General features: G+C 39.9%; 1 protein-coding gene across 5 annotated transcripts in view; it reads left to right on the top strand.

Moving 5' to 3' along the window:
• The window catches only part of LRP2 (LDL receptor related protein 2), a 164,123-nt gene that overhangs the window by 136,748 nt on the left and 13,720 nt on the right, over positions 1-13,655 (top strand). For all 5 annotated transcript variants that reach the window (XM_029071513.2, XM_029071510.1, XM_029071508.1 and 2 more), the window contains 8 exons: positions 732-869; positions 2,052-2,174; positions 4,112-4,240; positions 6,986-7,117; positions 7,866-7,997; positions 10,223-10,366; positions 10,667-10,832; positions 13,358-13,486. In XM_029071513.2, coding sequence (XP_028927346.1) covers positions 732-869; positions 2,052-2,174; positions 4,112-4,240; positions 6,986-7,117; positions 7,866-7,997; positions 10,223-10,366; positions 10,667-10,832; positions 13,358-13,486 — 1,093 coding nt within the window. The remainder of the gene's footprint in view (positions 1-731; positions 870-2,051; positions 2,175-4,111; positions 4,241-6,985; positions 7,118-7,865; positions 7,998-10,222; positions 10,367-10,666; positions 10,833-13,357; positions 13,487-13,655) is intronic.

The following is a 13,655-nucleotide window of genomic DNA, read 5'->3' as shown; positions in this document are numbered from 1 at the left end:
TATATTGCAATCAGATCAAGCACAGTTCCTTCCCCACATGAAGTTCTCGGTCTAAGAGGGAGGGAGAACTGGGGCACCGAGAAGTTAAGTGACTTTTTTTGGGTCACAACAGGCAAGTTGTGGAGCACTGGGATTAGAACCTGGGTCTCCTGACTCCCAGTCCTCTCCTGACTCCCAGTCCCTTGCTTTTTCCACCAGGCTACACAGCTTTTTGTAACGCTGTTATTTAATATCCTTGAAAATGGTAGTGTGTGTAAAATCTAGTTAAACTTGATCAATTCTCCTTACAAATGAATACTGAAATATTTGATAATCTATGGAACCCTGAAAATGGGAAATTTTAAATCCTATTATAGTTCCAAGAAAGTGGAATAGTAGCAGCAGTCATATTGTATGCTGTGGTAGTACTCGAAGTAAGAATTTTTATTTACTGAGCACCTGCTGTCCGCAAAGCACTATCTTAAGAACTGAGAGAAGAGTACAGATGGAATCTAGACAAGGTCACCTATGCCTCATGGACTCCAAATCCAACAGTAAGATGGGAAGGAAGTTGGTAACAGACACATAAGAAAAGAAAAAAACAAAAATGTAAAGACAAAGTTCTAGCTTCGAATGACAGATCAGATGAGGAAGAAGGGGAAATAGAGTGGCTAACTAAAGAGTTCATTCTTTTTAACTATAATATCCTTTTCTAACTCTTGCTAACCAGACTGTTTCTTCCCCCCTACCAGCTACTCGCTATCCTAATGGCACTTATTGTCCATCCACCATGTTTGAGTGTAAAAACCACATCTGCATCCAGCCTTTTTGGAAATGTGATGGAGATGATGACTGTGGAGATGAATCTGATGAGGAACTTCACCTCTGCTGTAAGGAAGGACAACTGAATGAAAATGTACAGGGTGGTAGGATGGGACCAAGAATTCCTAATATGGATCTCTGCAGGAAACAAGGGTGGTATCAAATTGAGCATAGAAGCTTTAACCTTCCAGGGAGTGTGTAACATTTCTTGGTGCAAGAAGAGGGTCTTCTCCAGTCATATTTTCAGTTTGAACTCTTTCTATTCCTCCAGTCTGCACTCAGCCTCAGGTAGACCTTCTTTTCCTCTGCCTACATTCTCTTTCTTCCCTCTTCCTCCACTGTCATCTCTGATCATGCAGCTAAATGGAAATAAATCATTTGAAGCAAGCAGCAGGAAATATCAGCACTTACACTCATTGCTTTTTTGTCGTAGCTGATACTGTAATCCCCGACACCTTCATGTTTTAATTAATTTAAAGACATACTGAGGGTCTGAAACCATCTTGCTGTCTTTTAGAGGTTAATTAGTGCCCATGGATATATCATCCCATAGTCTAATTTTCCTAATTGAAATTATACTTGAAATGATATTCAAACCATCCTACTTATTTCTCCAAATAAAAGCAGTGTGCAGACTGACACACTTTCTTGTTTTTCTCACTTCAAGAACTTAGGTAAATACCTGAAGATTTTGCAACTGTGAAAAAGGGAAGTGGGGCGGATGTTTCTCCCCAAAATATCAGAAACTACTTAAATGGGGGAAAGGGCCTATGTCTGCATGTAGGCATGCGATCCAGAATCGGATGTTCAACACATTGAAAGGAAACTCATGTCCTGGTATTCTGGTGACACCTGAAAGACCTGGCAATTTTTGCCATCATTAAGGCAAAATTGTATTCCTTTTCCCGAAGGTATTCTTAGAGCACTCATCTACCATTCATGATGATGGCACATGCCTATTGGCTTTACGTTTGAAGAAAGAATGCCCTTGAATGTTGTGTGGATAAACACCTTGCACTGACCATGAGCAGCCTGGAAACCTCTAACATGAGGGGGACGGTATACCCAGGGCAAGGAATTGGAGGTGGAATAGAGTGTTCTTCCTGAGCTGATAGCTGAGTTGGATAATCAATAATCAATGAGTCATATTTTTTAAGCTCTTACTGTGTGCAGAGCACTGTACTAAGCACTTGGGAGAGTACACTACAATAGAGTTTGTAAACACGTTTTCCCGCCTTGTTTCCTTTCAGTGGATATCCCTTGCGACCCACCATTCCGTTTCCGTTGTGAGAACAACCGTTGTATCTACAGCCACGAACTGTGCAACCAGGAGGACGACTGTGGGGATGGAAGTGATGAAAAGGAAGAGCACTGTAAGTTGATGCTAAGATAAAACCAAGTTTAGTACAAGTCCTCAGAAATCCAGCTCCTGGATCTACCCTGTGTGATTTTTTTTCAGGGGGAAAAGGAGACACCCACAAAAAAATCCAATATAAAATAGATTTTCAACCTGACTGGAAGCACAATTATTAAGGCATGTTTAGAGATGTATGTAAAGCCAACTCAATTATTCAGGGTAATGGGGGAAACAAACCACACATCATTGCTAAAATATGTAGATCAGGCACTGTTTCATTGCATTAGTTGAAATTTCCATTTAAACAGCTATTTTAACTCCATTCATTTGTATAAATTATTTCAAAACTGCACCTCACAGTTGAACACACTGCAATTATTGTAGAGGAGAAACATAAAAGACACAAGGGACTTCTAACGTTGTGCCTTAGAATAGAGGGAAAGCATCTAAATGTTCCAACAATGAGTTGAGACTATTCAGACTCCAGGAATTAATGTCTCACATGAATGAATGTGAGTGTTATTTCATCTCTTTCCTTGGCTCCCCAATAGTTAGGTGCTTATGGTCTGTGCATTGATTCAGACGGTGGAAAGCACAAGAGGGACAAGCTGAAAGCAGAATCATCCAGCCTTGAAAGTTTGGGGTTGATTTTACAGATGAAGTCACAAATTCATCCTTGTACCTGAAATTTCATACACTCAAGGATTCCCCTAAAAATCTAAATGTAAATAAATTCAGTTGCCCATATACCTTTGTTGTCCCAATTACTTTTCAACACTATCATTCAATGGCAGATTTAGGCGTTATTCATTTTATTTACTCTGGTTTTAAAATAAAGTTTTATTTTTTCCTCGCTTTTTCCCTGAGAGAGCAGAAATCAACACCAGGTTTAGAATGGTACTTCACACTTTACATATATCGAGGTTTGTCTTATGAGTAGAAATAAATCATTATTCAGTGCAGTTATTCTTTGACTACATGAGAATGCTATAGAATGCCAACTGCATAGTTTTCTCTTAGTATTCCCAGAGAAAAGTTACCATAGAGGAGTATTCAAGGATTCCAGGGGATAATTTTCCTGGAATTCTTTCCTTTGAAGGAAATGGTAGTAAAAGGGAAGGGTTGTCTGATGTAGGGGAGGAGATGAGGGGAAGCAGTAGCAAAGCAGCACCAACCATTGCTTGAACTGGCTGATTTGTTAAAATGGCAGATCAGTGAAAACTGAGAATGTGAAAAGAACAGAGCAAAAATCTATTTTTGGAGCAGAAAGTTTATTTCTTTCACTGGCAGGGTACTGTGACAAAACTGAATATTTGGGTCACAAAGGGTAAAACTGGCATTTGGTAATATTTTGGATAGATCTGAAAAAAGTTCTATTCTTTCCCTTCACTTTTGCCTGTGTTTGCAAAATGATTCAGTGAATCCATATGAATAATTCAGCTTTCACAAACACTTCCTCTAAGTTAAACAGAACTCAGGGGGAGTGATATGGAAAATTCTAGACCCTGCAGGCACCAGACAACTCCCCAACCTAAGGCACTAAGGATGAGTGATGGTGGGTGGTATTTGAAATAAAAGTCCAAGTAGATTGGGTCAGGTTAGAAAACATTTACCAATAGTCAGATTTCTGGTATTTATTGAATGCCTATTGAATGCAGTGCATTGGACTAAGTGGTTGGGGAAGACATCAGATGTCTAAGACACATTTCCTTCCCCTAAGGAGAGATACTTTAATGGGGAGTTAGAATGTGTACCTCAGGTATGGGGTAGGAGAATGGCAAGATGCATTTGTGGAGAGGAGTAAAAATAGTATTTATTGAGCATTTATGGTACTAAGTGCTAGAAGTGCTGTAGTAGAAGTGCTAGTATAGGTAGGAATAATAGTGAAGGGTAAGACAGGAGAATATATCTGTGAGAAAATAAATGGATTGTGAGCATCTTTTGAAAATCTAGGTAGAAAACCTACTCCTAGACCTTGCACAGAAGAAGAGTTCAAGTGTGGCAATGGGCACTGCATCGCTCTACACTATGTGTGCGACAACTATGATGACTGTGGAGACCATTTTGATGAAACAGGTTGCAGTAAGTAAACCTCATTGTACTACTATGTCCAAATAATCTGTATACTGAAAATATGAGCTCATTGCCGAGGTTAGAAGTACTTCTGCCTAGTCTTGATTTATGAGCATAAAACATCATCATCTAATGCAGCAGATTGAGGATCTCTCTGAAGCTATTTCCCTTGACCTTGTGCTTCTTGAGCCAGTCTCCTGCATCTTTGTTGTATTGTACTCTCCCAAGCACTTAGTACAATGCTCTGCACATAGTAAGCACTCAATAAATACCACTGATTGATTTTTTTTATGGTATTTAAGTGCTTACTAGGTGCCAGGCACTGTAATAAGCACAGAGGTAGATAAAAGTTGTTCAGGTTGGACACAGTCCCTATCTCACATAGGGCTCATAGTCTTAATCCCCATTTTATAAGTGAGGTAAGTGAGGCACAGAGAAGTAAAGTGACTTGCCCAAGGTCACCCAGCAGACAAGTAGCAGAGCTGGGATTAGAACCCAGGTCCATCTAACTCTCAGGCCTGTGCTCTATCCATTAGGCCACACTGCTTCTCTGATCTCTGGGTCCACTGGCTTTTCTGCAAATGCAGCATCCTTGGCTGCTGGGAAAAGAAAGGTCCTGGAATTTGTTCTCACAGAACCTTCTTCCCTTCCGCAAAGGCAGGGAATGACAGGGCTGCTCCCAAAGATGGAGACTTTGGGACAAAGGTACCTCAGAAGATGTGGGAGCAGAACCTGCCAAGCCCTTTCTTTAAAGCTTCTCTTCCAACACCAGCCATGGAGAGACGGCAAGAGGTGGTGGCCCCTGGGCAGATTAGCACACGCCAATTTTTAGATCCATTTAGTTTCACCTTGGGAAGTCTGTATAGATTTACTAGTGATTAATCTCTGGCACGTGCCCAAGTCACTAAGAGTTTCTCCACTCAGGTACCCTTTCCTTTGGCGTAATGGGACCTAATGAACTGACCTGATGATGCTAAAAGAGCATAAATATGGTCTGAGTTGGTATCAAAGTCACTTTGCTTGCAGATTTTCTTCCACTATTCATAGGCTAATGTGGACTCAAACAAGTGCTTGGAGGTTTGCCAAAGATAAACATCTGTGCCTGGCAAAGAAAGAACCTGTCTTCCTAAATAATGTCATGGTTTCTACTACTGCAGTAACCAGGATGAAAAATTGGCTCCACTTTCAGTTGCTTCTGTTAGTTTAATTTCTGGAAATTATTTTAAATGCTATTTAATTAAATTCTGGGTGCTTTTGAAAGAAATACCATGGAAGATCAATAATGAGGCCCCATTTCTCCTCACAGTTAAATATGCAGTTAAATGCGGTAGGATCAGTCATGCTATCATGTTAGTATTCCTTGTGGCAGTACCTTAGCTCCAGCATCCAAATCACACTTTCAAAATGCTATTTCCTTGGGTGCTGCTAGTGCACTGCAATTATTACAGTGCACTGCAATTATTACAGTGATCACTAGGGCATTTGAAACTGATAAACTTGATTTTTGTTAATACTTTGAAGTTAAAAAAGATGGCTGCATCTTTTCAGTGCCACTGGAAAGGGAGTGAACTGCTGGAGAATATGTTAGTTACAAGATAAAAATTGTGATCACTTTTGATTGACTTTTGATGCTCTAAAAGGCCTGATAGCAATCTTTCTTTCATTGCAAAATAGGAAATTTCCTCAAGAGGTCATATTTGATTTGGAAAATTTTATGAAATATGGATTGAAATATTGCACTGGTTCTAGGACACAGCAAGTTGTCCAAATTAATTTTTATATTAGGATTCCACCATCCCCGTCCCTCCCCATCACATACACACATAAACATGGAGAGGAAGGAGAAGGAAGTAAGGAAGATAAGAATGAATAGACGTAAATATGGATAGCATCTATTGAGCACCTACTGTGTGCAAAGTACTATGCTAAGCACTTGGGAGAGTAAAATTGCAATGAATAGATATAGATCTCTGACATGAGGGAGTTTATAATATAGTGATATTAAGGACCCATCTAGTTTACCCCTTTCCATCAGGAACTCTATATTTAAAACATCCCAGGCAGTTGAGAATCTCTCCTATCTTCAAATTCCTTTAAAGAAGAAGATTCCATCTTCTCCCTCATTTACCCTAATGTTTAACAATCCTCACTCTGAGTTGATAGTTTTTTTCCTCCATTTTGATTTGGTCTTCAGCAGAGACAGACAAAAGCTGATCACTCTTGGTGTATGAAACCGTCACATTCTTTTAGACCCACTAGCTTTCTCATTTCCAGGCTGCATAGTGCCAGTTCCTTTATCTTTTCCTCAGAGGCAGTTTTATTTCCCAATTCTCTAGTCATTTTCAGGGCTTCCAGCTGAAACTTCTCAAATTTTCTAGTCCTTCTTTAGTCATGGAGCCCAGGCCTGGGCCAGTGTGCCAGTTACTATCTTTTCAGCAAGGAAGAGAATGGCAAGATTTTTCCTGAATCCTAAGTTTGGATGCTCTTGGATATGGATCACACCAATACAAACATTTGCATCAGTGACTTGAACGTCCTTATTTCAAGGTGTTTAGAATTAGTTCAGCAGAAATTCCCACAGACAACATTTTCCTGAGGAAAATTTAATGAAATGGGCTTGGTTTGCTGTTGCCGACCATAAGCAGACCCAAGAAAACATATAGTCAACCTGAATTTTGCATTTATCAATACGTTTGTTTCTACCAGTCTAGTGATAATGATTTCTCTAGTGATAATGATTTCCATGTTTTTCAGACCCAGGAGCAGAGAGAACTTGTGCAGAGGATATCTGTGAACATAACTGTACCCACCTAAGTGAAGGAGGCTTTATCTGCTCCTGTAGACAGGGATATAAGGCCACTGAGGCTGACAGAAACTCCTGTGAAGGTAGAGCATATCTTAAACTTTTCAGACTGAAGCTCTAAATTTTGTTCTCCCTTCAGCTCTTCCCTTACAAACATCTTCATTTGGAATCCCATTCCATTTTCCTCTGGGGAATTAAGCACTAATGAAATTGCAAGGATTTGCCCTGAAGTTTGGTCCTGGTATGGTCTCTTTCACCAGACTCTTTGTCCCTGGGTCTGTGACTCAGTCCCAGAGTCAGATGATTTGTTTATGAACTCCCAAGTCCTGCAGTGTACATCATTTTTTTGCCTTTTCTTCATGAATTAATTCTAAAGTACCCAACTGAGAACATACCTCACTGGAGTGATGAGTTCAACGTGGTGTCAGCAGGTCTAACCACTGGTATTTAATATTTTTGAACTGTGGTGTGGTATGTTTTTCAACCACAGATGAATTAAAAAAAGTTCTTAGGAGAATTGAAACTTAAGATCTCATAACTTAAGAATCATATGCTAGATTCCAGCCCCAGAAAGGAGTCTGGGGAAAGAGAAGTGATACTCTTGTTGAGTGGAAAAAAAGAAAGCATCTCCTTTTCAGAAGTGAAAGGTAGATATATTTGCTACTTTTTCTTGGCAGACTGAACTGTGTTCTCTTAGTTATATTTTTCCTTGTTTGCTCATTTATTTCCTTTGTTTTGGTTTTTGGTGCTCTTCCTCACTATGGCCAAGGGCCAACCAACATCTATTTGTAAAGAATAGATGTTTTATAGTATGTTTTCTTTTATGAACAGATATCAACGAGTGTGAGCAATTTGGGGTCTGCCCCCAGGACTGCAGGAACTCTAAAGGAAGTTATGAATGCCTCTGTGCTGATGGCTTTAGGTCAGTGGGTGATCATGAAGGAAAACAGTGTGCGGCCAATGGTAAGTTTAAGTGATCTGTTGCCATTTGTGAAAATCAACCTTTGGAAGTTAAGAATTGTGCGTCATACTTCTCTAGAGGCGTCATTTAATTTTATAAGCTTATCTTCTTAAGAATTATGTTGTCTTCCTGTTCCTTTACCAGCCTCAAATCCTGTAGAGCTTGGAATGGTCAGATCCTATGTTTTATGCTATGCCTGGCCCCTTGGTCCACCTTGATTAGGCATCTTTGTTGTTAGGGCCTAACAACAAAAGCCCATTTATGTCATAGTTGTCAGCAGAAAGACATTAATGAAGCCTGCCGGCTCCCAGTTTCATCAAAATCAAGGTTTTAGAATCTGTAACCCAAGACATATATGAGAAACAGTCACATGAAATCAGAGCAACTCAAGGGCACTTTGTTGACAGATCACCTTTTCGTTGTTCATGGACTAATGATCACAGACAGAAGGAGTTTGGCTCATTTATAGCTTCAATCATTAGTTCTACATCTTAGGTTAATGTCAGCTTCTGAGAAGAAATCCTTGCCTATGTAGGAATTTGGCTTGCAAAATTAAAAGCTATGAGCTGGAAAAAGTAGAAAGAAGAGAAGTGTATTAGATAGAAATCACAAGCATATCACCACTCTCTCTTCCATTTCGAGATTTCTAGCAGACCAGATTTTTATTAATTTGATCTAAATCAGCAGTCACAACTTCTGAGTATAAGGGGAAAGGACAGATTTTTGGGTAGGGCAGGGACTGTATCTAATCTATATCCTTGTATCTACCCCAAGTAAGTCCTTAATAAATACTGTAATTAATCTATGAATGGATTTGGATTTGCTGGGTGGGGAAGAGGTGATGGTGAAAAGAACAGTTTGGCCTCAATGGAAATTTTAATAATCGCTGCCTATAAATGACAATAATGTACAGAGACTGGCATTCTTAGATACATTGAACAATGTAGGCAGGACTTAAAGATTGGATAAAGGCATTTTGAACATTGTACCCCATGATTTATGTGGTATTTTGAAAATGCTTTTATGTCTCTTCGACTCTGAAAAGTGAGAAGATCAAAGTGACTTGGCATATTCCTTTAAAAGGGTGTATAAGAAAAGAGGGAATATACAAAATGAATGCATTAAAACCTAGACGGATCCAGGGGTAATAGTTGGAGTAAATTAAATAATGGCAATTCTGTTCAGATCACATACCAATCTCTCACTGCTGAAATAGCAGCTTTGGGAAGAAAAAGAAAATGAGTACAATCTGACTTTTGTTAGCTAGAAGCTAAATTGGGTCATAAAACTGATTACTTAGATGTCATGGGTTTGAATCCCGACTCTGCCCCTTGTCAGCTATATATGTGACTGTGGGGAAGTCACTTCACTTCTCTGTGCCTCAGTTCCCTCATTTGTAAAATGAGGATGAAGACTGTGAGCCTCACATGGGACAACCTCATTCCCCTGTATCTATCCCAATGCTTGGAACAGTGCTCTGCATGTACTAAGCACTTAAATACCAATATTATTATTATTATTGTTATTCAAAGAATAATTATGTCAGTAATAATGACAACAGTATGTATTAAATGCTTACTGGCTGCCAAGTCTGTGCTAAGGACTGGGGTGGATTCAAGATGGTCATTTCAAACACTGTCACAAGGTGGTCTTACAATCTTGGAGGGAGAGCAGAAATAGAAAGTTGCTAGTAAAATTCCCAAAACCTTATATATTTTGTTCTTGATCTGTGCTCTTCTACCCAGTTATGTCTGCAGCAGTCTTAGAGAATAAAGAAATAATGAAAAAAGAGTAGGCCTTTGAAGTGGAAGCAAATGTAGACAAGTTCCAAGCATGTGGTTCACATCCCAGCTGGGTGAAAAACATGTTTACTAAGAGTCAAAAAGTTACATAGCCCCCAAAACATAATAACTTGAATTTTTGCACTAATGTGTTTTGAAGCCTGTTCACATTATGTAGCTTATTTTGTCTTCAAAACAAGGCAGGGAGGGGCGGATATTCTTAGCCATTACATAGAGGAAATAGATATGAAGAAGTAAGCTACTTGCCCAAGCTCTCACAGCAGGTCACAGATAGAGCTGGAACTAGAGGCCCAGGACCTCTGACTCCTAGGACTATACCCTTTTCACTAGATCACGCTACTTCTTCATCTCATCTGTGCTCTTCTTCCAGGAAAAGGAAGAAGCTGATTTCATGGTGATTAAGCACACTTCTCATTTGCTTATAGGCAATCCTCCCTTATTGCTTCTGCCTGACAATGTCCGCATTCGAAGATACAACCTCTCCTCAGAGCAGTATTCCGACTATCTTGATAACCAGGAGCATATCCAAGCCATTGATTATGATTGGGATCCTGAGGGGACTGGTCTCAGTGAGTATTTACTCTAACATTTATCTTGGAAATTTATGTAGAAGTCTTCAGGAAGTTCAACTTGCTCAGATATTTCTATGATTGGAAAGGATTGGTTTCATGTTTGCCCAGCCTATTATTAGCAACTGATGGAGGCTTTCATTGCTGATGGCAGGTCTGAACAGGCAAGGTTGGATTTTGACTGTGGCTTGTGTGATCAAGTCTCCATTCTTACTGAGTGGATCGAGAATACAACTCCTGCCAAATCCAAATCCTGACTTCTTCATCCATAATTTTCTCCGTTGTGATTTGCCTCTACAGGTGTGGTCTATTACACTGTCCTAGGACAAGGTGCAACTTTTGGAGCCATCAAACGTGCATATATCACCACTTATGACAGCAGTGGGAATAATCCAGTCAAGGATGTTGACCTGAATCTAAGATACATTGTGCGCCCCGATGGATTAGCTGTAGACTGGGTTGGAAGGTAAAATGAGTCAATAACTAGTCTATTTGCCTGGAATTTTACAATCCTTAAATATAAATAATTCAGAGTATATATATATACTCTGAATATATATGTGTGTGTGTGTGTGTATATTTGAGTATATCTAAACTTACAGTATGCATTCTTGACAAAAAAAAACCAGAAGGAGAAGCATGGCCTAATGGAAGGATTGTGGGCCAGGGAATCAGGGGACCTGAGTCTGCAGTGTGACCTTAGGCAAGTCACTTAATTTCTCTGTACCTGTTACCTCATCTGTAAAATGGGATTTAAGACTGTGAGCCCAGGTGGGACAGGGACTGTCCAACCTGATTAGTTTGTATGTACCTCAGTGTTTAGTACAGTGCCTGGCACATAGTAAGTACTTAACGAATATCATTAAGAAATAATAAATATTAATGCGCCAGAATTCCATTCCATAGAAGACATTTGAGTAAATCAAATAGCAACAATGTATTAATAGCAATAGCAAATGAATAGCAGTAATGGCTTTAAGGAATTAAATCTGCTCTCTTTTTCCTATCTATTCTTGCTTGCCTCCCATTATAACCCAGCCCACATACTTTTCTCCTCTAGTACCTACTTGCTTTATGATGATAACAGTGGTATTAAGTGCTTACTGTATGCAAAACACTCTACTAAACCTTGGGATTGAAACAATGTAAGCAGGTCAGCCACTGTCCCAATCCCACATGGGACTAAGAGGCTCTTAAGTCTAAGAGGGTGGGGGAACAGGTATTTTGTCTCCATTTTATAGAGGCACAGAGAAGATAAGTGATTTGTCAACAAGTGGTGGAGCTGGAATTAGAACCCAGGTCCTCTTACTCCCTGCCCCAGGCTCTTTCCACTAGGCTACACTGTTTTCTGTGCCACAGTCTCGCCTCTCTCACCATCAATCTCTTGCTCACACTCTCCATCTTGTCTGGACCTCCATCCCCCTTCATGTCAGACAGATCTCCACTCTCACCGCCTTCAAAGTCCTACTAAAATCCAGAATCTTTCCCTGACTAATTTCTCATCACTTTATTCTCCCTCCTTTTGTACATCACCTATGCTCTTAAATCCATGCCCATAACCACTCTGATATTCACCCCACCCCACAACATTTAGTGTATACATAGCCGCATATTCAGTTGTTTCCCCGGTTTGCAATTTATTTTAATGCATGTGTCCCCCCTGCCATTTTGTAAACTCCTTGAGAGCAGAGATCATAACTACCTATTCTATTATACCCTCCCCAAAACGTAGTACAGTGCTCTGCACACAGTGAGTATTCAATAAATACCATTGATTATTTGATAGTGTAGTTACCCTCATGTTGTGTCACAAAGTTGGATTCCTAAAATTTTTACATTTCCCCAACAATAAAATGAGTTTGAACCGTTCTTTGTTGATGTGGCAGGTTTTCCCATGTGCTGTGATTTTTTTTTCCAGGCATTGAAGTCGCTGCAGCTTCAAATATTGTCCCTGCCATTGATTTTTGGTGTTACAAGTGAAATGCCATGTCTCCTTTAACTCATTCTTAAGAATATCATATGTCCATCAGTATTTAGGAGACAATTCATAATACAGTGAACTGGCCTATAATATCCAATTGAGTCAGCTGGTTTTAAGGAGGTTTGTGGTGAAAACATTTAGGGGAGCAACTGCATGGAAACATTCACAGAATCATCTGTGTTCCCAGAAATGCAGTTGAGAAGATGTTTCTTGGGGGTTTGGGTGCCAGCTAGGAGTGAGGGGTGGGGGCAGACAAGTTCTCAAGTGTCAGAAAATGTGTTGTATTTTAAATTAATTTTCACTTTTTAGCCAACAAGCTTGTGTTCCCAGAAGACTTGTTTATCTGTGAAGATATTAATTAGCTTCCTCCCATGCCTGCTAGCTAAAATAATACCTCACTGAGGAGGATTTATTTCAGGGCCATTAGTCAGAGAATAAGGCCTCAGAGATTTCTGTTCTTAGAATTAAGAGTGGAAACTTCTGGCTTTTTTGATGCTTAAACATTGTCTTTGGAAAACCAGTCAGAGAACACAGATTTCTCCTCATGTTGAAGTTGTATCTTCTCCAAGTTCCTTGGCCCCAGTGGCTAATATAAAACCTGCTAGAACTCCCTTTGACAGGGAATAAGTGAGGCAGAGACTATTATTGGCCGGGGATCAGAATGGACCTAGACTGAAACAGTTGCTGGAATTGTCTTTGTAATCATAAAAGGGTCTAGAGCTACCTTCCCTGATTCTCATACCCTCTTCAGTGCTGAAAATCTCTGTGGTGCCACAGTATGCTCCTATGGAATTCCACCAATGTTCTGAACATATGGAGTGGGAGAATGGATCTGTGGAAGGCCTGGGTACCAATTGCTTGGGCCTGGACAGTAGAATAGGGCCCAGTTTCTATTATTATTTTTCTTGAGTGGACTCATGCTTCTATGCTAAATGCCTCTGAAATACTTCTTCCTCTGATATGTTATTTCTTGCCTTTTAATTGTCTGATTTTTGTCTTCACGAACACAGGCACATTTACTGGTCTGATGCTGGCACCAACCGGATAGAGGTTGCTAAACTGGATGGACGGTACAGGAAGTGGCTTGTTTCCACCCAGTTGGACCAACCAGCTGCAATTGTTGTCAATCCCAAACTGGGGTAAGCAGGCCATGCCGGTTAGGAACAACTTTTTACGGGCTGGAGATCTTTAGACATTTAATATAAATATGTTACTTTCTCACTGCTGTATTCATTCTTAAGTAACCTAAAATCGGTCTGGTGCTTTTAGGCTGTAAGGTCTGAGAAGATTTTCAGATACTAAAGAACA

Source organism: Ornithorhynchus anatinus, chromosome 9 (assembly GCF_004115215.2).
Source record: "Ornithorhynchus anatinus isolate Pmale09 chromosome 9, mOrnAna1.pri.v4, whole genome shotgun sequence".
NCBI classification, from domain to species: Eukaryota; Metazoa; Chordata; class Mammalia; order Monotremata; family Ornithorhynchidae; genus Ornithorhynchus; species Ornithorhynchus anatinus.
The sequence above is the reverse complement of the archived record's forward strand: the minus strand, read 5'-3'. Positions and strand labels throughout refer to the sequence as shown.